We start from the raw sequence: 15300 nt of genomic DNA on the forward strand, positions 1-15300 counted from the left end.
GCACATTTATGCAAAGTACATATCTTTTTGCATCAAGAGAGTTGGGGAAACTTTTTCAAATTAATTGAAGAGCAGCCATTGGAAGATTATATTTAAAATAAATTTGCAAACATGGTCATAGGTACTAGCTGATGAATAAAAGTCATACTTTTCTAGGCCCATTTTCTGCGCAGTTTGCTGCTGCAGCAAATGGGCCAATCCTGGTTTTGCCAAGATGTCATGATGTTGCATAATTCCCAAGAACTAAGTAGTTCCCCTCCAAGGCATCATTCTTCCTATTCCATTTCAGGAATACAGTAGGATTAATTGCCTGTAGGAGAGATGAAGTTTGGAGTGGGAGAAAGGACATGGAGTTTTTTTTCTTGTCATGAATTTTAAGCTTACATTCTCATTTCTCTGTAATGAGAAATTCCATGTTCCTCAAGCAGTGTGTTGTGTTGTGGAGACCTTAAATCCTCTCTAAGCAGATGCTGCTGTAGTTGGGCTTAGGAGCAGTTGTTGAAATTTTTTACACATTATTTATCCTAGTTCTGCTTCTGCTGCATTTCTGTTCCCTTACTTAAGGAGGGCAGTTTATCAATTTATTTTTGTACTCTGTTAACATCATAACATAATTGAATGACAGTTCTGCCCCAAGAGAAAGTGTGCAGCTTTATTGCAAAACATAAATCTAATATGACATAGAGCCCTTAAGAAAGGGGAAAAAGAGTTGGGAAATGTAGATACATCAAGACGGAAAGGGATGCAGTCTTGTGAGACTAAAAATTAGATAGAAAGTGGTAGAGTCTGTTTCAGGAATGACTTTAACCAGTATTAATACAATTGGAAAAGAACAAAGAAGTCTTTGGTGTGGTCTAGAAATGAAGTGGAATAAAATGACTTACTTTAGGTTAAAAAATCCAAGTCCTAGAGATGTTTGCTTGCAGAAAAGCTAGTGATTTATAAAGAAGTTTTTTTTCAGTTGTAGGATATTCCATTCATTTAATGTCTTGTGGAATCTTCTGCTAAATTGTCTTGGATACTGTGGAGTGGAACGTTTTCCTCTGAGTGTAGTTGTTCCACTGCAAGCCTCATTCTTGAATTGTGAGTCCTTTTAAGTATTGGGAAGAGCAGCTCTCAGGAACTTCCTAACGGAGAAGTGGGTGCTTCTGCAGTGACACACGAGAGACTTCAGAGTTCTTAGTTGCCCAGTGTTTAACAGTTTCATGTTGTTTGTTCCTGTGTGTCAAAGCTGTAGGCTGTGGGTCCTGTCCTCTTGAATGAACAAAATTGCTTTTAATTAAATGTCTGCTGCTCTTTAAGTATTTCTTCCTTTTTTTCTCTCACTAAGGGCTTGTACCAAAAGAAGTTGAAACTGCAAGACCACCTCCTTTATCTAAAGATTTTCTCTTTCTCCTTGCTTCTTTCTTTTTCTTTTTTTTTTCAACTCACATCTCCTCAGCTCTGTCAGTACTTGAACACTTAAAAGCACTGAATCAGTGGAACACTGTTGTCCATGGAAGAATTTGTAAATGGGTATAAACTGCAGATGGGGCCTGTGAGAATGGGCAGCGTGCTGGTCAGAGGTTTTACTTTCATGTGCTGAATCATTGATGCAGCTCAGATGGGTTGCTGCTTTCAATATGCCGATGTTCTTTCCTCCATACAGGTAAAGCTGTGTTCCTGGCACGAGACAAACACCATTTGGCAGACCTAAGCCATTTGATCCGTCATGATGCCCCTTACTTATTTCAAAAATACGTTAAGGAGTCCCATGGCAAGGATGTGCGCGTCATCGTAGTGGGAGGCCGTGTGGTGGGCACCATGCTCCGCTGCTCGACAGATGGGAGGATGCAGAGTAACTGCTCACTTGGTAGGAAAAGCATTGCTCATAGTTCTGACCAGAATTTTTCAATCCAGTTGAAAAATCACAAAGCCAAATGAAATAAGCTGCAGGTGTTACTTTGTGTTAGTTGTGCTTACTGCTAGGGGTTTAAAGGGGAAACACGAGAATAAGGATTAAGTAAGAAGCATGTTGAGCAAACACAGGAGAGGCAATCTCTGTTCACAGTGTTAGGTGGATAGGATGGATGACAAGCAGGGGAAAGTTCTAGAACACAAATGGAGCATCTGATGTGGTAATGGCAGTTTGATGCTAATGCCATGTTATCGTTTGTTTCATCCTGTTAAGAGGAACAGAAAATGAAGGAAGACAGAAAGCAAGACTTACGGGAGGTGGAGGAGGCAGTCAGTTGGCAAGAGGGTAGAAAAAATGTTAAGAGAGGAAACTGTTGAAGGCAGTAAATGGTTGCATTGCACTGTGCATCTTCTGTGCTGCCTTAAGTGTGTCAGGTTCCTCCCTGCTACCTCTTCCCCCAAAGCCCATATCTGGGAGAAAGAGGAGGTTACTGAGAACTGAGATCCTGCGTAGCTTTGGGTGTTGGACATGAGGGTTTCTGAGGGTAAAAGGAGGAAGGACGCTTGAGGGTGCCTGGCTGAAACTACACTGAACCTGAGCAGGGATGGGATAAAAGTGTTCATGTGTAATGCAGTTTTGGTTAGTCAAAATGCCTAAGAGGTTTTAGTTACTACTTGATGCAGAGGAAATACAGCCTGAAAGATTTTTCTGCTAAATGGTTTTTTTTTTGTTTGTTATTGCATGGGTTATTTTTAAACTTAAGTATTGTGATAGATGAAGTGTGAGCCTGTTAATACCTAGATGATGAACTGTGAACCTGACCTGATGAGGTTCAGACACAAGTGTTCCCTAATTCTTGCTTTAGAGACAGTAACCTGTGATAGCAAGTTGAGAGGGATGTGAGCAGATGATGTCTTAATCCCCATCCCCCTCAATTATATCTACAGTTAGAGCTGTAATCTTATCAAGAGCTCTAGGTTTAGTTTTGCTGAAATATTTCTTGTGATCACCTACAAGCATGTAAGGAAAGCCTCTACCTGAGAAGGAGCAAGGGTGGTTTGTTAGTTTATTTTTTTAATATCCTGGGATCATAAAAATGTGTATTTTTTCTTGACTAAAAAGTCATTGCTTAACTGTTTTTAAACAAGTCATAATCTTGACCTGCCAAAAGCAGGTCAGAATCTTTTGAAATCCTGGTGTGGCATCGAGTTCATTAGTAGTCACTGTGGAAAGGAGGCTGCTGTCTAAGTCATCAGCAGTGTGCTCGCAGGCTGACTTTGAAGCTTCCTAACTGAAAAGCACTGACCAATGGAGAAGGATGTCAGTCACCTGTGACCTGAGTGCAGACAGCAAGTTGTTTTCACTTTTTCCAGGTGGTGTAGGAATGATGTGCTCGCTGAGCGAACAAGGCAAGCAGTTGGCAGTCCAAGTGTCAAACATCCTGGGGATGGACGTGTGCGGCATTGACCTGCTGATGAAGGACGACGGTTCATTCTACGTCTGCGAGGCCAATGCAAATGTAGGTTTCATTGCCTTTGACAAGGCTTGTAATTTAGACGTAGCTGGTATCATAGCGGACTATGCCGCTTCCCTGCTGGCCCCCGGCCGCTTGACGCGGCGCATGTCCTTGCTCTCCGTGGTGTCCACGGCCAGCGAGACTAGTGAGCCAGAGCTGGGCCCTCCAGCTGGGGCCGCTGTCGACAACATGAGTGCTAGCTCCAGCTCTGTCGACAGCGACCCTGAGACCACGGAGAGAGAGTTGCTCACCAAGCTCCCGGGGGCTCTCTTCAACATGAACCAGCTATTAGCCAATGAGATCAAGCTCCTTGTGGAGTGATGCCACGTGTAAATAGGTGACCAACAGAACTCTCTCTTGTAAATTTTTTTTTTAAACCAACTTGCAATGCTGTTTATCAGAGACGCTCAGAGGAATGAGGAAAGGGGGGTGAGTGTGTCAGTCAAGAGAGCAAAAGTAAAAGGCACACCTGCTGTGATTGCTGTCCCTAATCTTTTGCGGAATGTTAAATTGTCTTCATTCTTCATCAGTTTTACAGTGGAGATGCTCACAAGTTCACAACCAAGCGGCAATTTTATTTGGATGCTGCTTTGGTCCCCAGATATACTGCAGTTCATGTGTCTTCACAGGCAAGCATTGAAACGTGATTCACACTTGAAGATTTTCAGAAAGTTGTCTGGCAGCTCTCTAGAAACTTCTGTGAATTACTGCACCAGTTAAGTCTCTTCTACCTCTGTAAGGCTTGATCCTGTAAATTGCTGAGTGCCTCAAATTCTTTATGTGAGTTGAAGGTGTTAAATACCAAGTATTTCAAAATTCCTGGACACCTACTGTTCCTGCTCTTGTAGATGGGAGCTGTAAGTTCAGGATCCTTTTAAAGTCATCACTTTCTGACCTTGCAGGATACGGCCTTTCAAATGATGAGGCTGAGAGAACTGTCAGTTGACTTAATGTGGACTTTCTGTAAAAATCTGTAAATTGTACCACCTTTGTATTAAGTGGCAGCTTTGTCTAAATTTCTTTATCAAGCTTTTAAAGGAGGATATTAGTACTTCTGTTGTTCTCATTTCAAATCCTGCTTTTGGAGGGTATGTAGGGGAATTGGTCATACTCTATTTGTGGGCAGAAGTGGCACGTTTTTAACTATTTTTTGCATGGTTGGAGGAGATAAACAGCACTGTAATGTTTGGTATACAAAATGATGTTTAATCTAATGTGAAAAAGAATTACACTAGTTTAAAGCAAACGTGCATCGACTTGTATTTGTTAGTGTTTTAGTCTTTCTGAGAGAGATCTGCAATGTTAATGTTCCTTTTTCTTTAATACATGCTAGTCCAACACTCCCTTCTCTATGCCTGCATCTTTAACAGTGGCCAAAGTGAAAACACTGCAGACTGTTTGTTAAGAAAACACTGAGTTATAGCCTGTACATTGGTGGGGGGGTTGTTTGTTTGTTTTTATTTTTTGCCTTTTTTGGAGGGAGGAATGTGGTAAGGTGTGGAGGAGGGAAGAGCTGGTTAAAAGTGATTAGTCATCCAGAGGAACTTTAGAATAAAGCTGCAGTTCATACAATACTTACCAGGCTTACTTTTTCCCCACTGAACATAAAAACCGATGTTGGCATAAATCCAAAGAGTACAACTGGGGAGAAATACTCGGTTCTTAGCTTTGGGAAACATGTGGCAGATTTAAAAAAGACAAAAAAAAAGAAAAAAAGAAGGAAAAAAAAAAAAAGCTCAGCCAGAGTCAAAAAAAAAGAAGAAGAAAAAAAAATAACCTAGCTCCACAAACAATTAAGGGATTGATCCTGGACCCTTACATGTTTTTGGTGTGAGTGCACACACTCGTGTGTGTTTGTGTGTGCGCAATTATTTTGCTTTATTTTTTTGAGGGTGTTGGCTGTTTAGCTCCTAATTTTTTTCCAGACTTCCTCATTTTCCTTAATCCTTCTGGCTGTGCATTTTCTCATTAGACTTGAGCTGGTTTGGAAAACAGATAACCAAAACAGATACTGAGTCCATTTTTCAGTTCCTGTCTTCCTCCTCCTTTTCCTCCTCCTTCTCCCTTTTCATTCCCCTCTTATTCTCGGGGTTCATAAAGCCCTGGAACTATATATATATATAAATATATATATAAAGATAAGCCTCTTTTTTAAAAACAAAAAGTAAAACGTTTACAACTGAAAAATCATCTTGTGAAAATAGGTTTGTTTGGAGGGGGGTTGTGTGTGTGCAATGCTGCTGTTTTCTGGATACTTTAATGGAGCATGTCCCATGTACCCTCTGAGGTTCTGCACTGCCCACCTCTGTGGCCCTTCCTCACCTCTCTGCTGCTCTGCTGTTTTACCTTCACTTGGACCTTAAACACAACTCACGGACACTATGCAGAGAGTCTTCAAGAGGCAATAAACAGAACAGTATTAACCTGCTTTATGGAGGTTTGATCATGCTTCTTTGTACAGTTTGGTTTTTTTATTTTAAAAGGAATGTAATAAAATGGCTTTTTTTTTTTTTTGTAGAATTAAATATTATTATTAAAATCAAGTGAAAGGTTGACTGTTGGTGTTAAGCAGGAGAGTGGACCAGCTGGTCCAGCAAAAAAAGGATCTTCAGCAGTAAAGGTATTTTCAAATCCTTCTTACTGAGCCTTCAAGCGCACAGGTTATACCTGAAGAATATAAAGGTCTTCAACTTCCATGAAGAGTTACAGAACAACAGAACATGAAAGTAACCTAATTCTCTAGTCACTGAGCAGTAAACTGTATCTTCTAAGAGCTCTAATTCCCTTGCTTGTTTATCCAAGGGGAATTTGGGGTGGAGGGTGGCTCTTTTTTTTTTTTTTTTGTTTATTCTTTTTTTGTCTCTTCCTGTTTACTGGTAGGTGCCTGCACTCCTTGAGAGGCTGATAGGATCAATCCTTCCCTTTTTAGCTGTGACATACATTGAGCACATGTGGAATAACAGCAGGGAGTAAACATGTGCTGGTTGGCGTACTGGGACCTTTGCGTTTCTATCACAGGAAACATCTTTTAGAGGAAAGAGTTGTTAACTGAATGTTCTGGATTGTTTTTTGAGTCCCCATAGTATCTTGTAGCTCACAGGAATCTTACATTTCTAGCACCCTTTGAGAATGTCTAGGTAACACCTCACAGTTGAAAAATTTGTGAAGTAAACATAAGATTTTTTTAAAAGATGAAGTGGATTGAGAGATTTGCAGTTTGACTCCCTTCTGATAAGTTGCTCCTCTGCTTGGTGCTTCCATTACTAGTTTGGAGATAAGTCTATGCATAGTGGTGACAGAGGGAGATAGGATTTGAAACATCATGTACGTTTGTTTGGACATTGGGTACTGATGCTGCATGAAAACCTTGCTTGAGGGTTCATTTGTACAAACGGGCACACTTGTCTCATTTTATTTACTCCCTACTTACCCATTGCTCCTGGAAGAGTGAAATGCAAAGAATGGCCTGGGGATGCAAAGGAGGTGTCTTGTTTTTACTTAAAGGGAAAAACACCAACAAAGCTAGCCCATGGTAGTGTTTCCCATTGAAGGTGAACTCCGCAGATGTCAGCTGTATACACTTTATTTTCTTCAGTTCCTTCTGCTGAAAATCACATGCTAAACTTCCATACAGTTTCACTAACACTACCTCCATATGTGGGTTTGGAAGCATGTGCTGGAAAAATGGTCAACATAGTGGTGGATTACAGTAGTGCCAGTACAGCTGATGGTGATACAACTATTTTTGTGTATTTTAAAGTTTGAAAGAGCCAGTTAGAAACTCTTGTTTGCAAGAATAAGTTTCTTAAGCTACACCTGATGAAATTTTGTTCTTTGTAACACTGGAGATTTTCTTCTGTTCAACTTACTGTGTTTGTAATTGATGTCTTGCTGTCAATGTATGGATTGTATCTTAATCCTTGTATTTAATGCTTTAATGTGTTTTATAAAATCTTTTCTTTTAATGTTACAACACCTCATCTGTAAAACAGTGTCAATGCTTGATGCTTACATTGACTGTTATGTTTTTTGTTCTGAGCTGACGGTCACTCTTGAAGTATTTTCTCCCACATTGTGTGCTATCTTTGCCATGTGATATTTACTCAGGAAATAACCTCTGGAACATCTGGGTATGTCAGACGCAAAGGAGATACTTCTTCAGATGTTATACCGGCCTACAGAATCCAACAAATGAAACCAGTGACGCTTGCTAAATTCCCTCATTGCAAAAATCTGTCAGTTAAATACATAAGGGACCGTAAGGGCTTAGAGAGACTTTGAAAACAGATCGCATGTACAGTATCTTTCTCATGGCTCACTCTTTTTGAGAAGGTTTATGGGCTTTATGGCTGGTGTGAGACACACGACCCACTCCTGTTCTCTCTATGGAATAGTAGGTGCTCGGACAGGTAACTTCTGTTGCTACTGTCTTTTTTAATTTTTAAGTTTTTCACTGTTCTAGGAATTGTTTTAAACTGAACACTGCAGGATTTATAACCAGGTGTTTGCTGCCTTTTCCTTTGTTTTATTTCTTTAAATCTTTCTTAACCTTTGAGGGTGACTTTTGGAGCATTCTGATGGTGGATCTTGGCCTGCTGTTGGAAGTCTCCAAGCCTTTCATGTTTCTAATTTGAGTTGAAAAGCTTTTGTTTTGTTTATTTGTTTAAAACAATGACACAAATTAGATGCGCGGATTTCGGGTGGGATTTGTTGTTGCGCTATTTTGGGTGACTTATTCTCCCTTTTTTTACAGAAATGTGTTCTAACAGTTCACACTTTGTTACTGTTCTTTGCAAAACTTTTCAGGAGCCAAAAAAGTCAAACAATGCAGAGAAAACCCCTTCTCCCCTTTCCGATGGCACGAGTGAGAGCTTATGAAAAATCCTTGCGAATGTTCCTTCCTAAACTTTTCCCCCCAGTAATGCAAGCGGGTAAAATGGTAAACGCAGCAGTTTGGTGACATCCAAACCCGACCTGTTGTCAGGTAAATTGACACTTTTCTGCTCTTACTCTAACCTTTGTAAGTTTGCTAACTTGTCTGCCTTCCTTTCTTCCCATCAGTTCATTTTGGTGATACTTGTTGAATGATTTCTTTAACCGGATTTAGAGAAAATCCTGCTTTACTTCCTTATTTCCCTTCTTTATACTTGTTGACTTTAAGAAAACTGTCATTGTGCTTTGCTTTACTCAGGTGAGAGAAAAGTGAGTGAGTCCCCCGTGCAACTGTATGAGGGATAGATTTGTAATACATTAATTCCACTTCCTCTATCAATTCTAGATAGTTTGTCTTCAAGTGTACTATTTTAGCTTAGATTTTTGAAAGATATGTTGCTTTCCATTTGCTAAGTGAACATAAAATATAACTGCAGAAGCAAGTAGTTGATAGGAGTGAAAAACTAGTACTAAGAATGTTAAATCTATTAAAATTCAATAGAGCAGGATCTTGTAAAGAGGACAGATGGACGAATAAGTGTGCTGAAGAAAAAGACTGTTGGGCTGATTATTTCTGTTGGCGGAGGATGGGGTGACACATTTTATCTTGCCCTTACTACTATATCAAAGCACTTGTACATTTTATCCTTCTCTGGTAACTCTCTCCCTTAATCTCAAACAATGTGAAAGTACTGGGTACTTAATATTTTTTTACTTAATTTAAGGGGGAGAATCTTGTATTTTACTCAGAGGTAAAATATCAGACAATTGGAATACCATTCCAAGTTGAAGAATGTGAGCCTGCAAACAGGCTTCCAAGTTTCCTGATGCAGTATTATATTTCCCATGACATCTGTAAAGAATTAGCACTTGTTTCAGATTATTTCTCTGTGTACGTGAATTACTCCTCTATATCATCATAAAATAGTCTATTTTCATAGTCTCAGTTTATATTACCAGATATTACCAGCAATATAATAAATTGCAGCTCAAATTAAGGTGGGAGGGAATAATTATAGAGCCAAATTTTGCTCTCAATTACACTGAGATAAACCTGGAATCACTCTGTGAAAGTCAGTGGAGTGATATCCGATTTCACTGGTATAATTGAGTGTATAATTTGTGTCTTAAATTTTACTTGCAAGGTAATTTTACAAACCTGTTATACTTATGTTTCCAATGCTTTTTCCTTTCAGACACACCCACTTCTTGCGTCTCAGCATTGGGCAGGCCTATTCCTTTATTTGTGTATATTTTTGTGCATCAGCTGCTATAGGACACGGGTGTTACACTTTCAGGCATGTGGTTGGGTGTCTTTGGGGTTTGTAATAATGTCCAAAAATAAGAATTTCTTTTCCTCAGATTTATTAATTAATTTGTGTTGGATCACAGTTTTGCATTTCTAACCTGATTTTAGATACATATTCTATTAAGATTTTCTTGAAAGAAATACAGTACTAGTTCTTTGCAGAGTCTGCAATTGATCTTTGGTGGGGAGAGTTGACCAAAATTTACTGCATTCTGCAGTAGTTGATGTTTTAATATTTAGTGTTGCTTGAAAGGTGGTTTTACAGATCATGGTCTTTCCTCTTTATGGAATGGCTTTCAAAGCCTTGTATTGATCTTGGTTGTGCCCAGTGCTTTGCCTAGTGTATGGGGAAATGTAGAACTTGAATAGGCCATGACTTCTTAGACAAGGGATGATGATTATGTGCATGCTGAACAAGAACTTCTTCTATATGCCCTTCTGCTGCAACAGAGTAATTAAACTGGTAGGTGGCAGCAGCAGCAGCAGCAGCAGAAGAAACTCATGACTGTGACCTGAGAAACCTCCAGTACGGGGAGAAATGGATTGCAAAATACTAACTGGAGTAAGGGGAACGGAGAAGAGAGGCAGAGTCCCTGAACTGTCCCTTTGAATGGTGAGTCTGATTTACAGAATTCTGACCATCGAAAGACAGCCTTTAATACAAGAGGCACATTGATCTATCTCAGTTGGTGTTTGGTTGCCTGATGTCCTAATTCTTATCATTAATTCAACATTCCAGTTTCCCCTCTGCCTTTATAAGGCACAGTACGTATCTTAAAAATTAGAGTTCACCAAAATTGCCACATACTGAGAGTACTGGGAAATAAGGCTGAAAGGAATTTATCTAGCCCAATCATTCTCTGCTCCACAGGAAGACTGATCATAGTTGTGCCATTGGTGAAATGTTTATTGTCACCTAACTTAAAAACCAAGAAATAAATGAGGAAGATTCTGCAGTCCTATGGAATTTTATTTTATGAAGGTAAAAAGCATCCTTACTGTCAGCCAGTGATCAGCCTTATAGGCTGAGAGCCCAACTGCTTTTTTTTCTACTTCAAGAGAAACATATATATATATATGCCTTAGAAATGCCATGATGATAAAGAACAGTGTTATTTATGGAGATTTCCTAAATCTCAAGGTAGGAAAAAACATGCAAATCACCACAGTTAAAATAATATTTGGAAGTGGGAAATACAAATTATATGTTTCTGACTTAGTGGTTAAGAGTTGGTAGTTTTAGCCACCTCTTCAGTTCTCTAGACAAATGACTCTAAAACTTCTTTGATTGCACATCCCTATCCGAAAAAAACATTTTGAGCGTACACCCCAATAAATATTTTTTACAAGTTACATATGTGTATTACTACATACATTGTAAAAGTTACATAAACTCAAGAAGTTAAAAAAGGATCAGAAAAAGATGAAATGAAGACTATTTTTGAAACACTTACTTAACTGTATTTATTAACAGTGAAAAAACCATTTTCACCCTGCAGCCTTATGGATTGTGTTGCAATGTTCCCTGGGGAACGTGGGCTCCCCTTTGGAGACCACAGATGTAGACACCATAAATACTTATTCTTGCAGATGTCATCAGGATGTTCCACCGTAACAAAACCTCCATTCTAAGTAATTCTACTAGAGATGAAAATGCTGACTCTCTAGTAGGATGACTTCTCCTTCTGAAAAGAAAATAAGAGGAGAGAACAGCAGGATATGGAAGCACTGACAAACTGTTTGACATAGGAGAAGTTTGAATCTGGATCAGCTGAAAATAGGGAGAAACATGTCCAAGTGAATTGGGAAGAAGAAATTGTGTCAGAATATATACCGATATGAAGAATACAGTGGTAGCTTTTGTATTTTCACAAATGTTTCTACTTCATTTACAGCTAGGTATTAGTTGATAAATTCCAAATTGAAATCAGGAACAACACTTACATACAGGAACTAAGCTGGATCTGAATTTTGATATCCAGGCAACTAAATAGTCTCCAGTGCGCATCAGGTACCACTTAGGCCTGTGGACAACTGGTGTGCTTTTCTCATTAGCTTCTTAGTTATCATACAGCCTTTGAAAGTATTCTGTGGACCACAGGCTGGAAATCCCAGAACTGAATTTTTACAAACTGAAAGGAGATTGCATGTGCAAAGTGGAAAATATTTTGGATGGAGAATTGGTTAGAATCTTGTTAAATATAATAATGAGCAAAACCTGTATGTGAGATGAAGCTCACAGAGAAAGGGTTTTCAATCCAGTCAGGCTGGAGATGTAATGAAGAGAAATAATTTCTGATAGTAGAGGCAAAGGAGTCTGAAGCCTATGTCAGTCTGTCATCAGAGACAGAGATGAGACAGGAAAACAGCTTCTGCTGATCTTGAGCATTCCCAGCTGTTGCTGTAAGGAGGAATCTCAGCAGACTTTCTGCACATAATATATGCCTTTGCAAACTGGATCTCGGGGAGGAGACCTGTAAGTTCCACTGATACACTAACTGTAGCACCTGCCTACTTGAACGGGTGGTCATGTGGATTAAAAGAGTTACTGCACTGAGTTTACATGACAGTAACATTTGGGAGGAAGAGTGTTCCTCTGGCCCTGAGCATGGGCTTGTTTGCCCCAATACACCTCTAACTGCTGCTTCTCAGCATGGTAGGAGATAGAGGCATATAAATGTATGTGAGCTTTTTTTAACAACTAGAGACCAAGGTGACTTAGTCAACTGGTCAGGAAAGAATTTTATTTTTCTTTGTTACGGACAAGAAGGCATTTAGAACACTTTCAGATCCTCCATGGTTCTCCATGTGGCTGTCAGTACAAAAGAGTTTTGGTTTTGTTTTTTTTTCTTTTAGATGTGACATACCAAAGCATCCTGTTTTCTGCAACTTTGATGTGGTAGAGATTTGAAGAAGGCAGATTATTTTCGATTCTTGTCATAGACTTCCATGGGCAGGCAAGGGGTGATGTGTTTATGAAAGGAGGGAATGGACAGGTTCCTCATGCTGAGTGAATAGTAGGTGATGGATTAGGCTGATAAAAAAGTTAACATTCACATTGCACCCATGCAAGGCATTTTCAAGGTATTTCTGCATCCCTCTTTTGTTCCCTTTAGAAACAGTACAAGTGTTACTAGAATATACAGAGTCTGCATAGTAATATGTCAGTGTATTAAGCTCTGCCAAGTCTGTGCATGGAGGGCATATAAAACATTTATGTGAATTTCTGTGTGTCTGCTTTTTTATTTGGAGGCAGGTTGCTGTATGCATCTATGTACAGTATTCTGTCTTAGGGTAATAGATATTTTTTGTTTATTTGGAAGGAGGGAAGTGTGTTTGGGCAGTTAAATGTATCATTGTGTTATCCATTTCTGTAGGAAGTACAATAGCTAAGAAAGCATTTTTGTGTTAGACAAATTGCAATATAATTGAGGTTTTTAATACAGGAATGAAAAAGAAATGTTTTACTAGAGGCCATTGGAATTTTTTTTCAATGAAGTGTTCTAACAGCAAAAACCTAATTTGACAGAATCAGTATCATTTAGGTTGGAACAGACCTCTGAGATCATCAGGTCCCAACCTTTGAAGGAACACCATCTTGTCAGGTAGACCATGGCACTGAGAGCCACATCCAGTCTTCCCTTAAACATCTCCAGGGATGGTGACTCCACCACCTCTGTGGGTGGCCCGTTCCAATGCTTGACAACCCTTCTGTGAAGAAATTCCTCATGTCCAACCTGAATCTTATTCATTGTTGTAATATATAAAATTAAATAATAAACAATTTATCATATTTGTAAATTTCCAGGCATACATGCTAATTTCTAGAATTTATCAGGACAGTCCCTCTTGTTCAAATTAGCATTTCTTGATAGAGAGGGTGGAAAGATCCATCTTACATAAGCCAGTAACCCAGTTGTTGCTACCTCTTTTGCCAGTCATGCATTTCTTCTATGCAGATTTCCTGGAAGCAGTGACACTGCTGAGCTTCTGTGGTGCTTAGTTTATCTGTGTCATAAAATACTTACATTTTGGGGAGAGAGGAACTGGAGAGGTGAAAACTGTCCGTGGTGTTACATGGACTGAACAGGAAGGTGCTCTGAAGCAGAGAAAGAAGACTAAGCAGTAGCTGTATGCACAGGTATCCTTTCGGTTCTGTCATACCAATGTAGTGGGAGGCCAGGAGTCCAGATGAATGTTTCAGTGTACCTTGATGAAGAATGGGAATGTCACACTGACTGTGCAACTGTATATATTTCATATCTCTAAATATTTCATTTATAAGAAGCGTGGTTTGTCCAAGAGGGTGTGGGCAGTTTTCCCTCCTCACTGCTACTGTGCAAAGCACTGCCTGGTAGTCTTTATTCTCTGGATTCTTTCTGTTCAGTGGTATTGTGCATTATGCCTGAAACTTGTATTTCGTGAGTTTTAGGGGGAAGCTTGGTGTGCTTGTGTATATATTTTCCCATGCATCTGACAAACACAAGGCAAGAGAAACACCACAAATGTTATGGTTACCCTGCCCACCCATCTTTACAACATTATATGGGAGGGGTAGTGCAGTTGGAATGTGATTTAGGAGTGCTTGTCTTACTGGATGGCAAATACTGAAGCTTTGTCAGTGGGAGAACTAGGCAGGAAAAGTCTGCAGTTTGACTTTGCTAAACTTTTACACAATTTTTCCTCCACATGAAATATTTCCACAGGAATCTAATGCGTGTGAAAGATGCTGGATCACCAGGTGCAGAGATTGACTCTATCCACTGGAAAGGTAACAGGAATTAGATTTTATTTTTAGAACACAACCTTCACTGCATCTCACTCCTTGACCTGGAAAGGCCTTTTCCAAGGTCAGAAGAGGAGTTTGGTACTCATGGCTCAGTCCTTGGTGTGTCTGTGATGCAGCTATCAAGGAAGCCAGATAGGTGGTGGATACAGAGATCTTTTTTTATGATACCTGCTTGCATTTCTGATGTTCGTGTTTTAGAGCAAAGACTAACTTCTTCAATGGTTTATTTCTTTAGGTTTTTCTACAGCAGCAGGAGGTCTTCTCTTGCTTCTCATGGGAACACTTAGCGTTTTGATAATGCCTCCTTCGCAATGAAGGGAAGAAAGGATGGATCAGCAATGATGTGCAATGGAGTGATGTCCACACGTGGCCTTAATAGTCATGATCCCTGTCCTACTAACTTGGAGAATTGAATAAAAGAGTTGAATTGTTATTCATGAGAGTGTGAGATTCTTTTTGGTACCTTTTGCACCATCTCCCCTTTCTTGAGGGGCTGGTGAACTTCAGAAGCCTGTTGATCTTGTGTCAAAGCTGCAGCTAAACCAGAAGAGTAAAACCTGCTGGATATTTTTCACTTTGTTAACCTGTTTTTTCCCTCCAGGAATTTAATTCGTAAGAGTTCTAAATGCTTTATATTGACATGAATAATCTTCCCAAATTCCTTGTAAACTTTAGCATCAGGCCTTTGGTTTTATCAGTCATGTTATGAGTTCATCTGAGTCACTGACGATACAAGTCTCCTGAGTTTTAAAAGTGAAATCACCATACTGATCATGCTATACTTCATAGTCACTTTGGTGACTGCTAGAGAAAGAGATGCAACTTGGTTGACCTATCAGAGATAATGTGCCTTTGGA

At 39.5% G+C, this 15300-nt stretch overlaps 1 protein-coding gene across 13 annotated transcripts in view; it reads left to right on the forward strand.

Moving 5' to 3' along the window:
- Positions 1–14880, forward strand: part of RIMKLB (ribosomal modification protein rimK like family member B) — a 51265-nt gene extending 36385 nt beyond the window's left edge. For 5 of the 13 annotated variants that reach the window (XM_032098928.1, XM_032098925.1, XM_032098929.1 and 2 more), the window contains 2 exons: positions 1649–1852; positions 3271–5845. In XM_032098928.1, the coding sequence (XP_031954819.1) occupies positions 1649–1852; positions 3271–3734 (668 nt within the window). In that variant the 3' untranslated portion in view covers positions 3735–5845. Of the gene's footprint in view, positions 1–1648; positions 1853–3270; positions 5846–5931; positions 10637–13592; positions 13796–14360; positions 14426–14678 lie in introns of those variants that run through there. The other 8 variants (XR_004238154.1, XR_004238152.1, XR_004238151.1 and 5 more) reach the window with 8 other exon arrangements.
- The last annotated feature ends 420 nt before the right edge of the window (positions 14881–15300 follow it).

This window comes from Corvus moneduloides, chromosome 2 (genome assembly GCF_009650955.1).
Source record: "Corvus moneduloides isolate bCorMon1 chromosome 2, bCorMon1.pri, whole genome shotgun sequence".
Lineage (NCBI taxonomy): Eukaryota > Metazoa > Chordata > Aves > Passeriformes > Corvidae > Corvus > Corvus moneduloides.